The sequence below is a fragment of the Podarcis erhardii genome, assembly GCF_964252035.2.
Source record: "Podarcis erhardii genome assembly, chromosome: 3".
In the NCBI taxonomy this organism is placed as follows: domain Eukaryota; kingdom Metazoa; phylum Chordata; class Lepidosauria; order Squamata; family Lacertidae; genus Podarcis; species Podarcis erhardii.
Window position 1 is genome coordinate 22,292,621 of NC_138507.1, and position 17,336 is coordinate 22,309,956.

Genomic DNA, 17,336 nt, shown 5'->3' on the forward strand with positions numbered 1-17,336 from the left:
TTTCTGCAGGCATTGAAAAGGAAGGCTAACTCTACTTTTATGCTTATTACCGTTAGAAGGTGAAAAATAATCTTCAAAAGAAGTATCTTGGTCTTTAGCACACTTAACGGGTGTGAGCACTGATTTCAAGAAGTCATTCTGAGAATCACTCTCACGTATTACCGAGGTATTCAATCCAATACTTGATCTCCTCCTCGGTTTCCTTGGCTTTCTGCCAGTGGAAGAACATTCAGTTGTTACCAGAGAAAGACTTTGATTAACTGAAGGTAGCTCACTTTCTGAATTTATGTGATAGTTGCTGCTACTTTCAGCAAATTCCAAGTGGTCCAGTTTTTCCGAAGACAGTCTGTACTCATTGTTTGTCTGGAAAAGGTGACTTCCAGTCTTAGCTGTAAAGCAATCCGTCATTTCACTGTGTTTCTCTGCAGAGGACATTTCAGCTTTCGCCATTGTGGGAAGCAAGCCCTCTTCCAAGCAAAATGTATTTCTTAAATGTTTGCCACTAGATTCTTTCAGAGTTGTGTGTTTGGAGTCACCTGTGTAAACTGGAGAACTGCCTAGCACTTCTCTGGCTCCTTCAACTTCAGGCACACATTTGCTAGATTCCTTTTTCAGGTTCTTGCTTTTAGAATTTCCCAACAAGTTAGTGAAACTTGAGTTTAAATGGTCACTGCTCTCTCCTACAAGCAGAAAGCAATTAACATTGCATTAAAAGCAGAAAACAACCAGCATCTTAAAGACGATTCAAAGAAATCGGCCACAACACTATTCAGTTATTTTTGAAAGAGGCTTTAATCCCACTGATTTCAGCTGATGGTTGGGTGGACAAGGTTTGGTGAATATGGCCTTGCGAGCAAAATTGCACCCTCTGGCAACAAGTAACTTGTGTCTGGTTAATTCCTGTGAATTACTTTGTATCACAAATTACTTGAAGCTTTGAACAAGGCAAGAAACTTAAAAAGTCATACTTTTATGCTTACAATTAGAAATACTAGAGCATCAAGAAATTTCCCCCTCATAACTGAGAAAAGTCTATTTCAACAGCTCTCTTCAGTAAAACATCCCATGCAGTCCTTAACCTTGTATGACTACAGCATCATACACACCATGTCCACTGATGCAAGCCTGGAAAGAGCGCATAGCCAATTTAATCTCATATGCATCGTTAAAACATCTTATTTACAATATACTATCTAACATGAGACAATATTTTATATTTATGTTTTAATTTTTACACATGAATACTAGAAGTCCCCCCCCCCTTTTACCTGATGACAATGCGCAATCTGAACTGGTAGAAACAAGAATTGATTCATGCATTGCCGGATTAGAACTAGAGTCAGATCCCTGAGACATCTGTGAAGCTAAAAGTGCAAATAATTAGCTAAATAATTCATAGATTCAATTTTTGTATTTCAATACATGTTAAGGTACAGAACAAATAGATTTATTAAATACTAATGTGTTAATACAAACACTATACTACTATACAGTACTATATTTACAAGCCTTTTAGAAATTCAAATTAGTTTTAAATATTTTAGATGTGTTAAGTGATCAGTATTTAATAGTCATAAAGCTACTGAGAGACTTGTCTGTCTTCAATGAAGGATTGTTAACAGCTTAGAGGAGTTCTTAAATCTAGATCTGACAGGCAGAATATTCCCCACACTTCTACTGGTTTTTGCTTTTTGATATTGCAGAGAAGGAGAAAACATGAAAAGAAAAAAGTCTATTTATGATTAAAATAAATATAAATGTGCTAGTTTAGAACAAAAAAGTAACATGTTCTTGGGTCTAGGAAAACTTTCACATCCCATCATAACACTTACTCTAAAGCTTAATGCAATTTTTCTCATAGTTATTTATATTAAGAGCAAAGTAAACAAGGCTTCAATATGTATGGGTTTAGATTAGAGAACATACACATGAATAAGCTGCAAAACTTAAGACATCAAACTCAGGTGTTTTACACAAAATAACAAAATATATCAGTATGTTTCCAGCACTATAGTCTGGTTCAGGGGCAAAATACTGGCAAAATGGTGACAATGCCCAGAAAACATCAGCAGTAAAAAAGTAAAATAATTTTTGCCCTTTCACAAATCACAAGAAACAGAATCATACCAGTAGGGGAAAGATTTTCTCTTTTCTCCTTCATTTCTTTTATTCTTTTCTCCATTGCTCTACACTGATACTTTATTTTACTTGCTGGGCTGTAGACTAATGAACCATCATCTTTAAATAACAAAACCGGTGCATCTGTTTCTAAAAGGCAAATTATAAGGCGGATTCAATATTCAATGGCAACATTCAACGTAACATTTTGAAAAGCTAATTTTATACAATTTTATAGCTACAGGTTTTGAGTGAGTTTCCAAAAACTTTCCAAACGTATCTAAACAAGTGGGAAACACAACTAGAATGCTGCAGTTTATCTTCACCTCTTCACAGTATCACTCTGGTTCATGGTTCTAGCCAATCAGCTATAGCCTCCCATAGGACACAACATTCATCCAATTCAATATTTAATTCAGTTTATTGTGGCCAAGAGATTAAACTTGAAACATGACAGATTCAGTCAGTTGATAAAAGAACCAAACACATGCAATACAACAGAGGCAGTCAATGTGGTGTTGTCTACAAGTTATTGGACTCCGATTCCTACAGTCCCTCACTATTGGCCATGCTGGCTGAAACTGATGGAGTCCAAGAACGTAGGGAGGTGTTCACATTAGCTACTACTGCATTACAACAGGCTTCCTCAAACTTGGCCCTCCAGATGTTTTGAGACTACAATTCCCATCATCCCTGACCACTGGTCCTGCTAGCTAGGGATGATGGGAGTTGTAGGCCAAAAACACCTGGGGGGCCGAGTTTGAGGAAGCCTGCACTACAATATAGGGATATGAGGTGGGATAAGCAACACATGCTAACCCAACAATGGGAATTAAGATCAGACTGGTATTTCACCAGCTATTTCCTGGTCCTATCTACTTCTGCCAGTACTTTTGTCACTGCTGAAGAAACTACAGTGGTACCTCGGGTTAAGTACTTAATTTGTTCCAGAGGTCCGTACTTAACCTGAAACTGTTCTTAACCTGAAGCACCACTTTAGCTAATGGGGCCTCCTGCTGCTGCTGCGCTGCTGGAGCACGATTTCTGTTCTCATCCTGAAGCAAAGTTCTTAACCTGAAGCACTATTTCTGGGTTAGCGTAGTCTGTAACCTGAAGCATATGTAACCAGAGGTACCACTGTATGGGAATTTTATCTGCTAATAAATATTTTACTTAAAACTTACTGAGCAATCAGGCAGAGGCCAAAAAGGGGGGGGGGAGGGAGAAGTGCACATGGAAACTAGATGCCGGATGCAGATTTCCCTATTATGTGTAGCTAACTTTGGCATTTGTGCTGCAGCTAATCCATGCAAGGAAAACTATTTCTATATATAGATTGCTGCTGCTAGATGAAGACCTACACCAGACTTTTTAAAAAGGCACTAATTCTGGAGAAACCTTAACAGAAAATATTATTCCGAACGTAAGTTATCTGATTTATAATATCCTATAGAATTCCACAGTATGGAAAGGCTGAGTTTCTAACATGGGTAGTGGTGAGGAAGGTTGGCTATCTGGGTCTCATTACCCTTGTAGAAAAACTTTGGAGTGTCTGTCAAAAACTGCTCCCTTTCTTGCTCAGAGTTGGTTCTGAATGTGGGTGAAGCACATATACTTTATTGTAGCTTACTGATTCCAGGAAATAATAGTAATAATTTATTTCCACCCCTCCCATCTGGTTAGGTTTCCCCAGCCACTCTTGGAGGCTCCCAACAGAATATTAAAAACACAATAAAACATCAAACATAAAAACTTCCCTTAACAGGGCTGCCTTTAGATGTCTTCTAAGTCAGATAGTCAGATAGTTGTTTATTTCCTTGACATCTGATGGGAGGACGTTCCACAGGGCAGGCACCACTACTAAAAAGGCCCTCTGCCTTGTTCCCTGTAACCTCACTTCTCGCAGGGAGAGAACCACCAGAAGGCCTTCAGATATGGACCTTAGTGTCTGGGCTAAACAACGGGGTTGGAGACGCTCCTTCAGTTATACTGGGCCGAGGCCGTTCAGGGCTTTAAAGGTCAGCACCAAGACTTTGAATTGTGCTCGGAAATGTACTGGGAGTTAATGTACGTCTTTCAGGACCGGTGTTATATGTTCTCGGCGGCCACTCCCAGTCATCAGTCTACCTGCCACATTCTGGATTAGTTGTAGTTTCCGGATCACCTTCAAAGGTAGCGCCACATAGAGCGCATTGCAGTAGTCCAAGCAGAAGATAACAAGAGCATGCACCACTCTGGCGAGACAGTCTGTGGGCAGGTGGGGTCTCAGCCTGTGTACCAGATGGAGCTGGTAGACAGCTGCCCTGGACACAGAAATATATCCAGCCAAAGAGAGGAGTGCAGAGGAGGCTGGCCCAGAACAGAGACTAGAACTATGTATGACAGCTGAGCATGCCCGAGTTTCTCCTTTCTAACCAGAGACTGCAGAGTGGGAAATCAAAGGATTCAGAGCACATTGACCCCAAACTGGCCATTGGGGAGGATTTGAGAAAGTTATAGAGAAACAAGTTTGTGGAAAATTTAGTTGCTCCTGTTCCTCTTTCCTCCACAAATGATCAATTAGTAGGAAAAGACAAGAAAGAGGAACAAAATAGTGAAGGAAGACATTTGCCTTCTCCCTTCTCATGGTTTATCTGACCCTACAAATTTCACAGGGGCCTCCACTTCTTGATATTAGTTTCAATTACAATTGAAAAACCATTCCTTAAGACCATCCTCAAGTTTTTGAAAATCCCAGTATTTCTTTTCAGTGCATTAGGTTTTATACTTGCCTGTTGCTGCTTTTTGCATAGCTAACTCTTTAGTCAGAACATCGATCCTTTTTTGCAGTCTCCTGTCATTTTCCGGAGCTTTTCTAACAATGTCTTTGGGCTGCATGCATTTGTGCTATGAAACAACAACAAAATATTTAAAGCGTTCATAAATCTAAGAAATAATACTTCTTTCACATTTCTCACAGGACATGGGAAGATAGAAATACTGTATATAAGGTATAATATATTTCCACCAAGCCACAGCACAGCCGCCAAAACATTCATACCCATATCTAGCAGTCTTGTCAGCATGTGTGCACTGGTTTCCTCCTATAAGTACGCAATTTCAAAACTGCAGGAACGCTGCATGAGCAGCTATTTTTATTTTGTTTTAAGGAGATACTCTCTTGGAAATCTACATAAAGCCTGCTGAGTAAGATAAACTGAAACACTCCAAAGGGAGGGTTTTGCACATCCCATACTGACTAATAATAATAATAATAATTTTTTTTTTTTAAAAAAAAACAGGCTACAGACATTTTGGCTTCATATGAGAAGTTGAGTGACCCACCATAAATTTATGGAGGAAAAGGAAGGTTGAGGGGGGGCAGCTGATAACTGCAATGTTAATAACAAACATTACCAGATAATTTTCTCAGGGTGCAAAGCTAGAATGTTAGTAAACACCACTACCTGAACCGCAGGTCACTTATAGGTAAGTTGGACTTTGGAACACCGGTGCTAAATTTTAAGCATTCAACCCACTGATAACTTTCAGAGGACCAAAGATTAATTAGGATCAATTTGAAATAAAAATTAAAGGTTACATTCAAGACCATTAGGAAGCTAAATACACACCTTTTTAAAAAACTGAGGTAACCCTTCATTAGTATTTATTGCAGGATACAGTGACTCATCAACATGTGCTCCAGCTTCTCGGCATCTGAGCAAAACAAAACAAAAATGAATTCACATATATCTTTAGTGTAAAATTTGGTTGCAAAGCCACAGCTGGCCACAACCCCTAGAGCAGGCATAGGCAAACTCCGGCCCTCCAGATGTTTGGGACTACAATCCCCATCATGCCTAGCTAACAGGACCAGTGGTCAGGGATGATGGGAGTTGTAGTCCCAAACATCTGAAGGGCCGGAGTTTGCACCTGCCTGCCCTAGAGGGTATCTTGCTCAAAAGGGTAGGGCTCGAACCTCAGAAGGTGATGGATTCTCCTTTACTGGAGTTTTCTAAATAGAGATTAAGATGCCCATCTGCCAGGGATTATTTAGCTGTCATTCCTGCATTGAACTAGATGACCCTTTGGATCTCTTCCAACTCTACAATTCTATACTTCTCATCTGTTCCTTCCATCATATCTAAAATCTCTTAGAGTTGTATTTTTTTTCTAGAAAGCTCAGATCACCATATGAACCACTCGCTTGCTTGTAAAAGGGATGTTTAATATGCTACAATTTCTATTTATATTCATTAGAATGAAGATAGAGCACAAAGCTGTAAATAAACTAGTAATTTAGGCACTGGATAGGAAGGACAGGGGTCACATTCCTTAGTTTTGCTGGCACCCAGAGTTCAAGACAAAGCCCTTCTGGCAAGGCTTAAATGTCAGTCACTCTGTTTTATGTTCAAAGTGAGCATCCTTGGTCTCTCCTACTCTTTTGAAACCACAAGCACTGGAATTTCAATGAGAGAACATACACTATTTCTAATACTTACACTTTTATCAGTCATTTCTTCAGTCCTGAAAACTCAGGAACATAAAATTGCCCAGCTAACCTCTTGCTAACATGCATGGCTGTAGCTTCCCTATCAGTGAGCATGCCAAAAAGTTTCAATCCTTTATTTCATGCCTAATCTAGTCAAACCAACCAAGACAAATTTGAAAATCCACACACAGCAGGCAGTAACAGAAAGCAAAACAAAATATTTGCAATGTGGTCTAACAGATACGTTTCTTCCCAGCCACTATGCCTTTATCTACAGCCTTTCCTAGGAATCCATAGATCTGTTACAGAAGCTTCAGAGATTATGGACTTTTTATATATAAATTACAAGCTATGATCTGTGCAAGTGCAAAAAGCTAATTTTCACATGAAACTGTTTTCAGTGTAAGCATTTCATTATGGATCAAATGGTCTTGACAAGTATTTTCTAAGAACACACAGGGTCAATATTTCTCACCCAAAGCAGGTATAAATTTTCAGTATCTAAGAGTTTATGACCTGAATTTTGTGTGATGAATGATGTGAACACTTCACAGAGCATCTGAACTGCCAGTTTTCTAATAATGGGCTTAAACTGTTACTATGTTGCACTGCAGCACTATTGTCCAATCTGCACTCCAAAAAATTAGGGTTTTTCTAAAGCCTATTTAGAAAATATTTAGAGAGAACTGTCCTCCATTGCCAAACTTTACTCATCATATGATCACGTTACCAACAAACTCATTTTCCGAGTGTCTATCCTTCTTTAGACACTATAGGTGAAACTGCACTAAAGGGGGTGGTGTCAAGATGCTTGGAAAAATTCTAAGCTTTGTATACATACAAGGAATATTTTAGTGGGAAAGATCTCAAAGTAGCTCAATGAAGACAGAACATGTTGAATAACTTCTTTTGGGGAAGATCCGGGCTGGATCTCTGAATACGAGCACTTCACAACTGTAATATTTTGTTGTGGGCCCTTCCAGGTTCAAGGCAAAACGTCCTGCCTCCTAAGAGCCAGTGTGGTGTAGTGGTTAAGAGCGCTAGTCTCGTAATCTGGGGAACCGGGTTCGCGTCTCCGCTCCTCCACATGCAGCTGCTGGGTGAACTTGGGCCAGTCACACTTCTCTGAAGTCTCTCAGCCCCACTCACCTCACAGAGTGTTTGTTGTGGGGGAGGAAGGGAAAGGAGAATGTTAGCCGCTTTGAGACTCCTTCGGGTAGTGATAAAGCGGGATATCAAGTCCAAACTCTCTAAGACAGACCAGCAGCTATCACTGCCACCCCTAGGGCATCAACCTCTTCCTGATTTCGCTGCTGTGGCTTTCCAATACCATCTGCTGTTGGATCTTTCTATAGTGAAATGGCCTTGCCGAATGCCTGTGCTGCTTTACCACAGAAGCAAGTACCGTAATGTTTAGAGTTGAGCAATACTAAACTGTTAGTTTATTATTGTTAAACATTAAGCATCCACAAGAATTCCGCATTGCACTAAGGCTATCATTCCATCACAGTAAGCATTTAGGCTTGCCAGGGGAAAACGATACTCCTTCTCCTCCCTTTGTACACTGTGCTGGGAGTTCCCCTGAATCCCAACTCAAGCCAATTTTGGAGGGAGGAGAGGGAAAAGCCCCATTATGAAAGTCAAAGTTCTTGCATAGGACTTCTGCCGACAGGGCTTCTTAGTTTAATCCCACCCAGTTTTTGTATTGCTGCAGCAAAACAGAAATGAAAGGGGCTACTGGGAGGGCTGATCCTGAAGGGATCTAAACTGCAGGTTACTGCTGGGTTGTTCTCAAAAAACATCACTTCTCCAAGGCAGCAGTGTTTCAATTAACGTTCTAATATTTTCATGTTTCAATTATGTCAGAACCTGTTATGAACTTCCCAGAAAACTTTTGTTGATTAGGTAATCAATAAACTTTATAAATAAACAAGCTCATCCACTGCCCTGGGAGAACTGAGAGCACATCTTCAACTACGCCGCAGAACACTCTGCAACAGGGGTGTTCCACAACAAAGAAGTTAACACAGAAAAGTGTTCCCCTTCAGGTAGGAAGTTTGAAAATACCTGATTTGCAATCTCTTGATATAAAATTCAGATTACAAAACTATGAGATAACAGCAAAAAAAAAAAATTAAGTAGCTGAACAATGCACTTCTAGTGACACCTAGTGATCTTACAGTTGTAAAGCATACACATTATAAATATACCCCAGACATCTGGTATATTTTACTAATGAAGTTGAAAATGTATACAGTCATGAAAACATTTGACAGATTGCATTGGTGCGCCACAAAATTAAATTTTAATACTCAGCTGATCTAAGCAAATACTACAGACAGCTAATTTTGACATTCCTTGTTTTTTCTTGTTCTTTTCCCAAAACTCAATACACCTGAAGCATTAATGAAGAATTCTTCATTAATGTCACAGCCAACAAAGCTTTCGCTATCACACATAAATTTTGAAACATAAAAATAATTGAAGCAAGATCAGCTATCAAAGCCAACAGCCTGCACAGATAAAGAGCAAGATAACCCACTTAAGAATTGGGTAAATTGAATACAGTTGTTTCCAGAACACCAAATAAGAAATCATTATACTTTACTTTTTTTTTTCATCCTTTTGACATATCCTGTGCCCATGTCAGGCTTATGTCTCTAAAGATTACAAAAATGAAATCCTTATTTTATGCGCACGCGCACATACAGACACACACACTTGTAGTTTACACTGAATCTCACTGTACCATTTATCTTCTTAAACATTTTGTTTAAGAAAAAAATACTTGATACCTAACATATATACTCCTGTCACGGGACGATTCGGTCATCTAGCCCAGTACTGTCTACTACTCTGATTGGTAGTAGCTCTCCAAGGTCTTCCCCAGCTGTGGTATCCAAGATGCTGTTAACTGGCAATGCTAAGAATTGAACTTGGGACCTTCTGCAAGTGACACACATGTACTAAGATTTAGATTTAGAACCTCAAAGCCAAAGTGAGAGCATTTGGGTCAAAATTAAGGGAGAGAAGAATAACAGTGACCTCATTGTGGGAGTTTACTATAGATCCCCAAGCCAAACGGAGGACATAGATGATGCCTTCCTGGAACAGATGGCCAAGCATGCAAAAGGAAGGGAGATAGTAGTAATGGGGGACTTCAATTACCCGGATATTTGTTGGATGTCAAACTCAGCCAAGAGCATAAGGTCAAACAGATTCCTCACTGGCCTTGCAGACAACTTCATTGTCCAGAAAGTGGGAGAAGCAACAAGAGGAACAGCCATTTTAGATCTGGTCCTAACCAGTGCTGATGACCTGGTTAGTGGGGTAGAAGTGGAAGGATCATTAGGCGCGAGTGATCATGCTCTTCTGAAGTTTACTATACAGCGGAAAGGAGCAGCCAAGCATACTAGGACTCAATTTCTTGACTTTAAGAAAGCCGACTTCATAAAATTTAGGGAAGTGCTGGGTGAGATCCCATGGACAGTAATACTAAAAGGAAAGGGAGTTCATGATGGCTGGGAGTTTGTTAAGAGGGAGATAGTAAAAGCACAACTTCAGGCAATACCAATGAGACGGAAAAATGGAAGGTGCCTAAAGAAGCCAGGGTGGCTATCTAAAGAACTTTTAACTGAGTTAAGATTAAAAAAGGATGTGTACAAAAAATGGAAAAGGGGGGAAACCACCAAAGAGGAATTCAAACAAATAGCCAGCACGTGTAGACACAAAGTCAGAAAAGCTAAAGCACAGAATGAACTCAGGCTTGCTAGAGAGGTTAAAAGCAACAAAAAAGGCTTTTATGGGTATGTTCGTAGCAAAAGGAAGAACAAAGAAACAGTGGGGTCACTCAGAGGAAAAGATGGTGAAATGCAAACAGGGGACACAGAAAGGGCTGAACTCCTCAATGCCTTCTTTGCCTCAGTCTTCTCCGATAAAGAAAACAATGCCCAACCTGAAGAATTTGGAGCAAATGATTCAGTAGAGGAAACACAGCCCAGAATAACTAAGGAGATAGTACAAGAATACTTGGCTAGTCTAGATGTATTCAAGTCTCCAGGGCCAGATGAACTGCATCCAAGAGTATTAAAAGAACTGGCAGATGTGATCTTAGAACCACTGGCAGTCATCTTTGAGAATTCCTGGAGAACAGGCGAAGTCCCGACAGACTGGAGGAGGGCAAATGTTGTCCCTATTTTCAAAAAGGGGAAAAGAGAGGACCCAAATAATTACCGCCCAGTCAGTCTGACATCAATACCAGGGAAGATTCTGGAGAAGATCATTAAGCAAACAATCTGTGAGCACCTAGAAAGGAATGCTGTGATCACCAATAGTCAGCATGGATTTCTGAAAAATAAGTCATGTCAGACTAACCTGATCTCGTTTTTTTGACAGAATTACAAGCCTGGTAGATGAAGGGAACGCAGTGGATGTAGCCTACCTAGATTTCAGCAAGGCATTTGACAAGGTGCCCCATGATATTCTTGTAAAGAAGTTGGTAAAATGCGGTCTTGACTATGCTACCACTCAGTGGATTTGTAACTGGCTGACTGACTGAACCCAAAGGGTGCTCATCAATGGTTCCTCTTCATCCTGGAGAAGAGTGACTAGTGGGGTGCCACAGGGTTCTGTCTTGGGCCCGGTCTTATTCAACATCTTTATCAACGACTTGGATGATGGACTCAAGGGCATCCTGAACAAATTTGCAGATGACACCAAACTGGGAGGGGTGGCTAACACCCCAGAGGACAGGATCACACTTCAAAACGACCTTGACAGATTAGAGAACTGGGCCAAAACAAACAAGATGAATTTTAACAGGGAGAAATGTAAAGTATTGCACTTGGGCAAAAAGAATGAGAGGCACAAATACAAGATGGGTGACACCTGGCTTGAGAGCAGTACATGTGAAAAGGATCTAGGAGTCTTGGTTGACCACAAACTTGACATGAGCCAACAGTGTGACGCGGCAGCTAAAAAAGCCAATGCAATTCTGGGCTGCATCAATAGGAGTATAGCATCTAGATCAAGGGAAGTAATAGTGCCACTGTATTCTGCTCTGGTCAGACCTCACCTGGAGTACTGTGTCCAGTTCTGGGCACCACAGTTCAAGAAGGACACTGACAAACTGGAACGTGTCCAGAGGAGGGCAACCAAAATGGTCAAAGGCCTGGAAACGATGCCTTATGAGGAATGGCTAAGGGAGCTGGGCATGTTTAGCCTGGAGAAGAGGAGGTTAAGGGGTGATATGATAGCCATGTTCAAATATATAAAAGGATGTCACATAGAGGAGGGGAAAAGGTTGTTTTCTGCTACTCCAGAGAAGCGGACACGGAGCAATGGATCCAAACTACAAGAAAGAAGTTTCCACCTAAACATTAGGAAGAACTTCCTGACAGTAAGAGCTGTTCGACAGAGGAATTTGCTGCCAAGGAGTGTGGTGGAGTCTCCTTCTTTGGAGGTCTTTAAGCAGAGGCTTGACAACCATATGTCAGGAGTGCTCTGATGGTGTTTCCTGCTTGGCAGGGGGTTGGACTCGATGGCCCTTGTGGTCTCTTCCAACTCTATGATTCTATACTACTTCTGAGCTATGAGTTCTCCCCAATGTGTGCCTCCTTTGAGAGGCTCAGCCTTGGATCTTGCATAATTGTCACCAGCAGTTGTTGCTTGCAACCATTTTATTCAAATATGCAACTACATACACCCACACTGATGCTATTAGCATTCTGCTTTCAGTATTTCCCCCTTCATACCCTGGAGATTGGCCAGTTGCCCCTGAAACAAAAGGTTCATTGTTTGGAGGTGTTCCTGTACCCATCTCTGTTACTTGTGCTACAGCAGTCTCAATGGGTAGGGCTGCCTTTTTTCAGCTATTGCTGATATGCCAACTTTGGCTTTTCCAGGACAGGGATTGCCAGGCCATGGTGATTCATGCATTGGTAACCTCAAGACTTTGTTGTATTCAACTAATTTTTACTCAAGGTAGACTGTTGGTGGGCACAAACTACCAGCAGCCCATAACTCCCTTCCTTAAAAGCTTGCACTGGCTGCCAATATATTACTGGGCTAAGTTCAAGGTTAACTGTATTAATTTACAAGGCCATTAACAATTCGGGTCCAGGATACCTTAAAAACCACCTGATTTCTTATATCCCTGCCAGATCACTGAGGTCTTCAAGGGAGTCACTGTTTGTGGTCATCCATGTCTCCAACATATTCCTTGCAGCCACTAGGAGTCACAGCAGTGCGGGCCCAACTCTGAGAAACTCCCTCTCAGCTGAGATCAGGTATACCTTGCAGCCTGCTGAACTTCAGGCACTTGAAGACCTTTCTATTGTGTTGACATTTTAAGTGTGTTGTATTATACTTAACTAGGAAATTTATGGTTTTTTTAACCCATGTTTTTTTTGTTTGCTTTAAATGCCACATTATATGGCTGAATAACTGTTTTACTGATTGTTCTTCAAATTGCTTTCATCTATGGTGAAAAGCAGTCTACAGATACTGGCAGTACTTACTTTTCAACCCAAAGCACTGATACCAGTTTAATCCCAGCCTTCTGAGCTCTATTCCATGTGGAGGAGAGTCCTTCTTTAAAGATTACGTGAGTCACTTGCTTGTTGAAAGTCTTAGAAACCTATAGAACATAAGAACATAAAGTATCACCCTATAAGTTGTACTGAAAAGCAACACACCACTTTACTAGGTAAACAAATAATGTGCAGCTTTTAAAAATGTGTCAATTATTAACATATTTGATTTAGGCAGAAAAACAACCTGATTAATTTTAAAGTGCTTTGCTATACACCTTGGCCACAGTCCAACACACAGGGGAATGTGGTTAAATTCATTGATATTCTTAGGTAGCAACAATTGTTACAATGTGTAACCAATTCCGCTTTCTTCAAAAAAGAATAACTTACTTTTGCTCCCATATCAATAAGTTGTTGAGTAAAACTTTTAGAGTAGTTTTCTGTTCTGCTGGATGACCATACTTCAACATAGGCTACAACACCTATAAAGGAATAAAAAAGAGAAAGATCTAAATAGTTGTTGTTTAGTCTTGTCCGAGTCTTCATGACCTCATGGACCAGAGCACGCCAGGCACTCCTGTCTAAATAGTAGGAAATGTTGAATAGTCTTTGGATTACCACTTTTAGGGTGCAGTGTCTCAATTATTTCCATAGTATTACATCAGTTAATTCCTGCTTTACATCATATGCATATAGTTGTTCTTACTTGCTGCCTTGTGGGACATCCTTGAGAGAAGAAAAGACTAAGGAGTAAACCCAACGCAAATCCAGAGGAGTGCCTAATACGTTTGCATGGCATCTTGTATGCCTCCTTGTGGCAACCCCCATAGCCAAGCTGCTGCCAAATGCATTGCTCTGCTTTCCTTTTAACCACATCAGTGAGGCCAATGGGGGGGGGGGTGTCTTGTCATCTGGGCGGCCCAGGACACTGCAATTAGGCCTTTGACTGGTTATATAAGTGCCTTTTAAACTGGTGTGTGTGTGTGTGTGTGTGTGTGTGCATAGTTTGTTACCATGCCATGCATTTTTTGGGTGTGTGTGTGTGTGTGTTTTTAGCTTGTTGTTCAGATACTGGGCTGTATAGAAATTTAATAAATCACCACCACCACCATTAAGGAAGTATCAACATTGTGCAAAAAGGAAGGTATACAGTGGACGCTCGGGTTGCAAACGTGATCCGTGTGGGAGGCACGTCCGCAACCCGCAGCGCTGTGCCTGCGCACATGTGGGTTGCGATTTGGCGCTTCTGCACATAGCCCGATTTAGCACTTCTGTGCTTGCGTGAGCGCTGTAACCCGGAAGTAACCCATTCCAGTACTTTCGAGTTTCAGTGTGTCCGTAACCTGAAAACGCACAACCTGAAGCGTCTGTAACCCGAGGTATGACTGTATTCAGTACTGTTTAAAATGGGGATTTATTATTTTTAAGCCCTTAAGAAACTGGATACACAGCATGCGGTCTGTTACATTATACAGTCAGCCGTGGAAAACGACCGGGGGGGGGGGGCTGAGGGGAGAGGGGCTCCTGACCTTCATGTGGAGGCTCCCGCCCCACAAAACCCATAAATTTCTAGTGAGCCCCTAAGGGGGGTGCATTTCACGCACATGCCTTAGGAAAAAGCGGGTGGGCGAGAGCGAGGGGGAGAGAAAAGGCTGCAACCCCCGCGCGTCTGCCTCAGCTTTGGCCCCAAGCTGGAAAAAGTCCTCTGCCTGAGGGCGCCCCCCACCTCCCCGTCGCCAGTCCAAGCCGACCAAAAGGGGCAGACCCCGCTCTCCTTTGCCCGCACACGTGGGGAAAGGGCTCCAGAGGCTCCCCCATCCCCACGGGGACGCCTGACAAGAGGCCGCCTCTCCGCTGGGCCGCTACCTGTCAAGACAGGCCGGGCACAACGCGGCGGGCCGTCGGTGAACTCCATGAGGAAGGCAGAAGCCGGGCCGTTCAAAAGAAACCGCCGTCGGCTGCAGGGGCATGCGCACTGAGCATGCCTTTCTCTCGTCCCTCTCTTCCGGTCCCCCCTCCCTCTCTTCCGGTCCCGCTCTTGCTTCAGGAAAACCATAGAGAAAGGTGGGCGTGGGCTTTCCCACTATGAGCGTCATAAAGTACGGGGAAAGTTCTAAAGCGGGGTATCGCTCCGCTCCCCCGCCCCGCTCCCCGCCTTCTTCCTGCTACTGTCGTTCAGGGAGCTGAAAAGCAATGGAAATCAGGGAGCTCTTACAAAAGCTTAGTTCACGTTTTGGAGACGTTCCCACCATGGGGGGTGTATTTGGTTTGTTTTGGGGGTTGCTTTTTTCTCCCCGGTTTTGAGCTGCAGGAAAAGCCAGACGTTTGTGCGTGCCTGTGCGTGTGTTTTAATAGGCAGTGCCGTATAAGCTAAACAAGGTATAGCTTAGGGCCCCACTCTCTTGGGGGCCCGAAATTTTTTTAAAGGAAAAATAAACTGGATGTAAGGGTTAAACCACAGAGCCTAGGACTTGCCGATCAGAAGGTCGGTGGTTCCAATCCCCATGACGGGGTGAGTTCCGTTGCTCGGTCCCTGCTCCTGCCAACCTAGCAGTTCGAAAGCACGTCAAAGTGAGGCATCTAATCATAAGCCTGCATTTTTATCAAAGCTTCTATATATTTCAATCAAGGCTTGTATTTAAAAATGAGCTTAAAAAAAGGATTTTCAAATGTTTCATGCCAGGCAAAAGACCAGCTGCCTAAAAGAACCTTGGCAAGATGTTTTTCCTCCTAAGACAAGAAGGGCCCCATTGATTTATAGTAGAAAAACAATTCTCAAAGTCATAAAAAGGGAGAATTACATATGCTGCCCCAAGGCTGAGAAAACACCATTAGGAATGGGGAAAGATAATACTAATGTGCCTCCCAGTAAAATGAGCCAGATCTTCTTTCTAAGGTTGAAAGGCCAGGAGCAAATGGAAGGAAAAACATTTAGCTAGAAAGAAAGAGAGCATTTTTGGGGAAGTCTCTTCTAAAGCTGTTTCTTAAACTGAGAGAGTTAAAAAAAGGTTAAAATGTGTTAAATGTTGGAAAGGCAACTGGCTTGGCAGAAGAAGCAGCTTCTTCCTATTTTATTTTGAGGCTGGAGAGGAGGGGGAAAGGGGGAGGTGCAAACTGAAGAGGCTTCTTTTAAAAGCTGTGTTTTATTGAGTTCCTTCCTTTTTACTTTGAAAAGCTTTATTCTTTTAAGAGGCTACCTATGATAAATGTATGAAATATATTAGCTTAAATATATTGGCTTAAATGTAATTATGCAAAGGATTTAAGGAATGCTAGATTCTTATTTCATATGGTTGTAAGAGTTGTATTTATCCTGAAATTAAGTCAGCCACCAGCCCCCCCCCCCCTGCCAGACAGAAGACGCCATCCAAGCAGTCTTGATATATAGTTGTCAGGCATTTTGTTTAGAAACATTAAATGAAGGAAATCTTTCAATGTTGATGTGAAACTCAAGATCCTTGACATCTGTTGAACATAAAAATGTAAGATTAAACATTTGTTTTATAAGGCAATAGGGCAAGAAGGGCAAGAGGTGAGCTGGTAATTAAGATTCCATGTAAGATATATTATTACTTATATGTCATATATATAGCTCTTTGTCTCCCTTATAAGGGCAAGGAAGTGGGTGTATCTTTTGTGGGTGTATCTTTTGTGATTGGTTCTAGCAAACAGCCAATAGGAATTTCAACCAGGCTGATTGGACAGAGGCAGCCACAGGAGGAGCAAAGGGGGCTGGATTAAGGGAATATAAGTGCTGGCCAGAATGGCAGGAGGCCAGGCCAGAGCTTGGTAACCACGTACCACTGAGCCTCTTATTTATTTGTCTGACAAATAAATTACTATTTTAATTTCTCTATTGCTGCGTTGAATATTTCATTCCAGCTAAGCGTTAACCACAAGCAGGGTGCTACATTTTATGGTGCCCCGTGACTCGGATAAGTGGTCTGCTGGAACGCAGCCCCTTCGCCCTACTGGGCAGGGTACAAGAGAGAGGACAACTGCTTACCCAAAGCGCGCACTGGTAAATTTTTCCAGGGGGAACGCAGAAGACTCGTCTGTCTGATACCCTGCTCACTGGCGGCGACGGACCGGGGGAAACAGGGAACCAACCAAGGGTAAGTGCACAAAGGGATTTTTGGCCCTCCAATTAATTAGGAGGAAGAGAAGTCTTGATCAAACTTCTGCGTCTCAGTAAGGGGAAACTGAGTACGCTA

General features: G+C 41.9%; 1 protein-coding gene across 1 annotated transcript in view; it reads right to left on the reverse strand.

The window, feature by feature from the left end:
* Positions 1-15,139, reverse strand: part of MCPH1 (microcephalin 1) — a 116,465-nt gene extending 101,326 nt beyond the window's left edge. Inside the window, exons 1-8 of the mRNA XM_081855935.1 lie at positions 14,989-15,139; positions 13,513-13,604; positions 13,108-13,226; positions 5,730-5,814; positions 4,890-5,004; positions 2,128-2,268; positions 1,269-1,364; positions 6-680 (exon numbers count right to left, since the gene is read on the reverse strand). Coding sequence (XP_081712061.1) covers positions 6-680; positions 1,269-1,364; positions 2,128-2,268; positions 4,890-5,004; positions 5,730-5,814; positions 13,108-13,226; positions 13,513-13,604; positions 14,989-15,037 — 1,372 coding nt within the window. The 5' untranslated portion in view covers positions 15,038-15,139. The remainder of the gene's footprint in view (positions 1-5; positions 681-1,268; positions 1,365-2,127; positions 2,269-4,889; positions 5,005-5,729; positions 5,815-13,107; positions 13,227-13,512; positions 13,605-14,988) is intronic.
* Between the last annotated feature and the right edge of the window lie 2,197 nt (positions 15,140-17,336).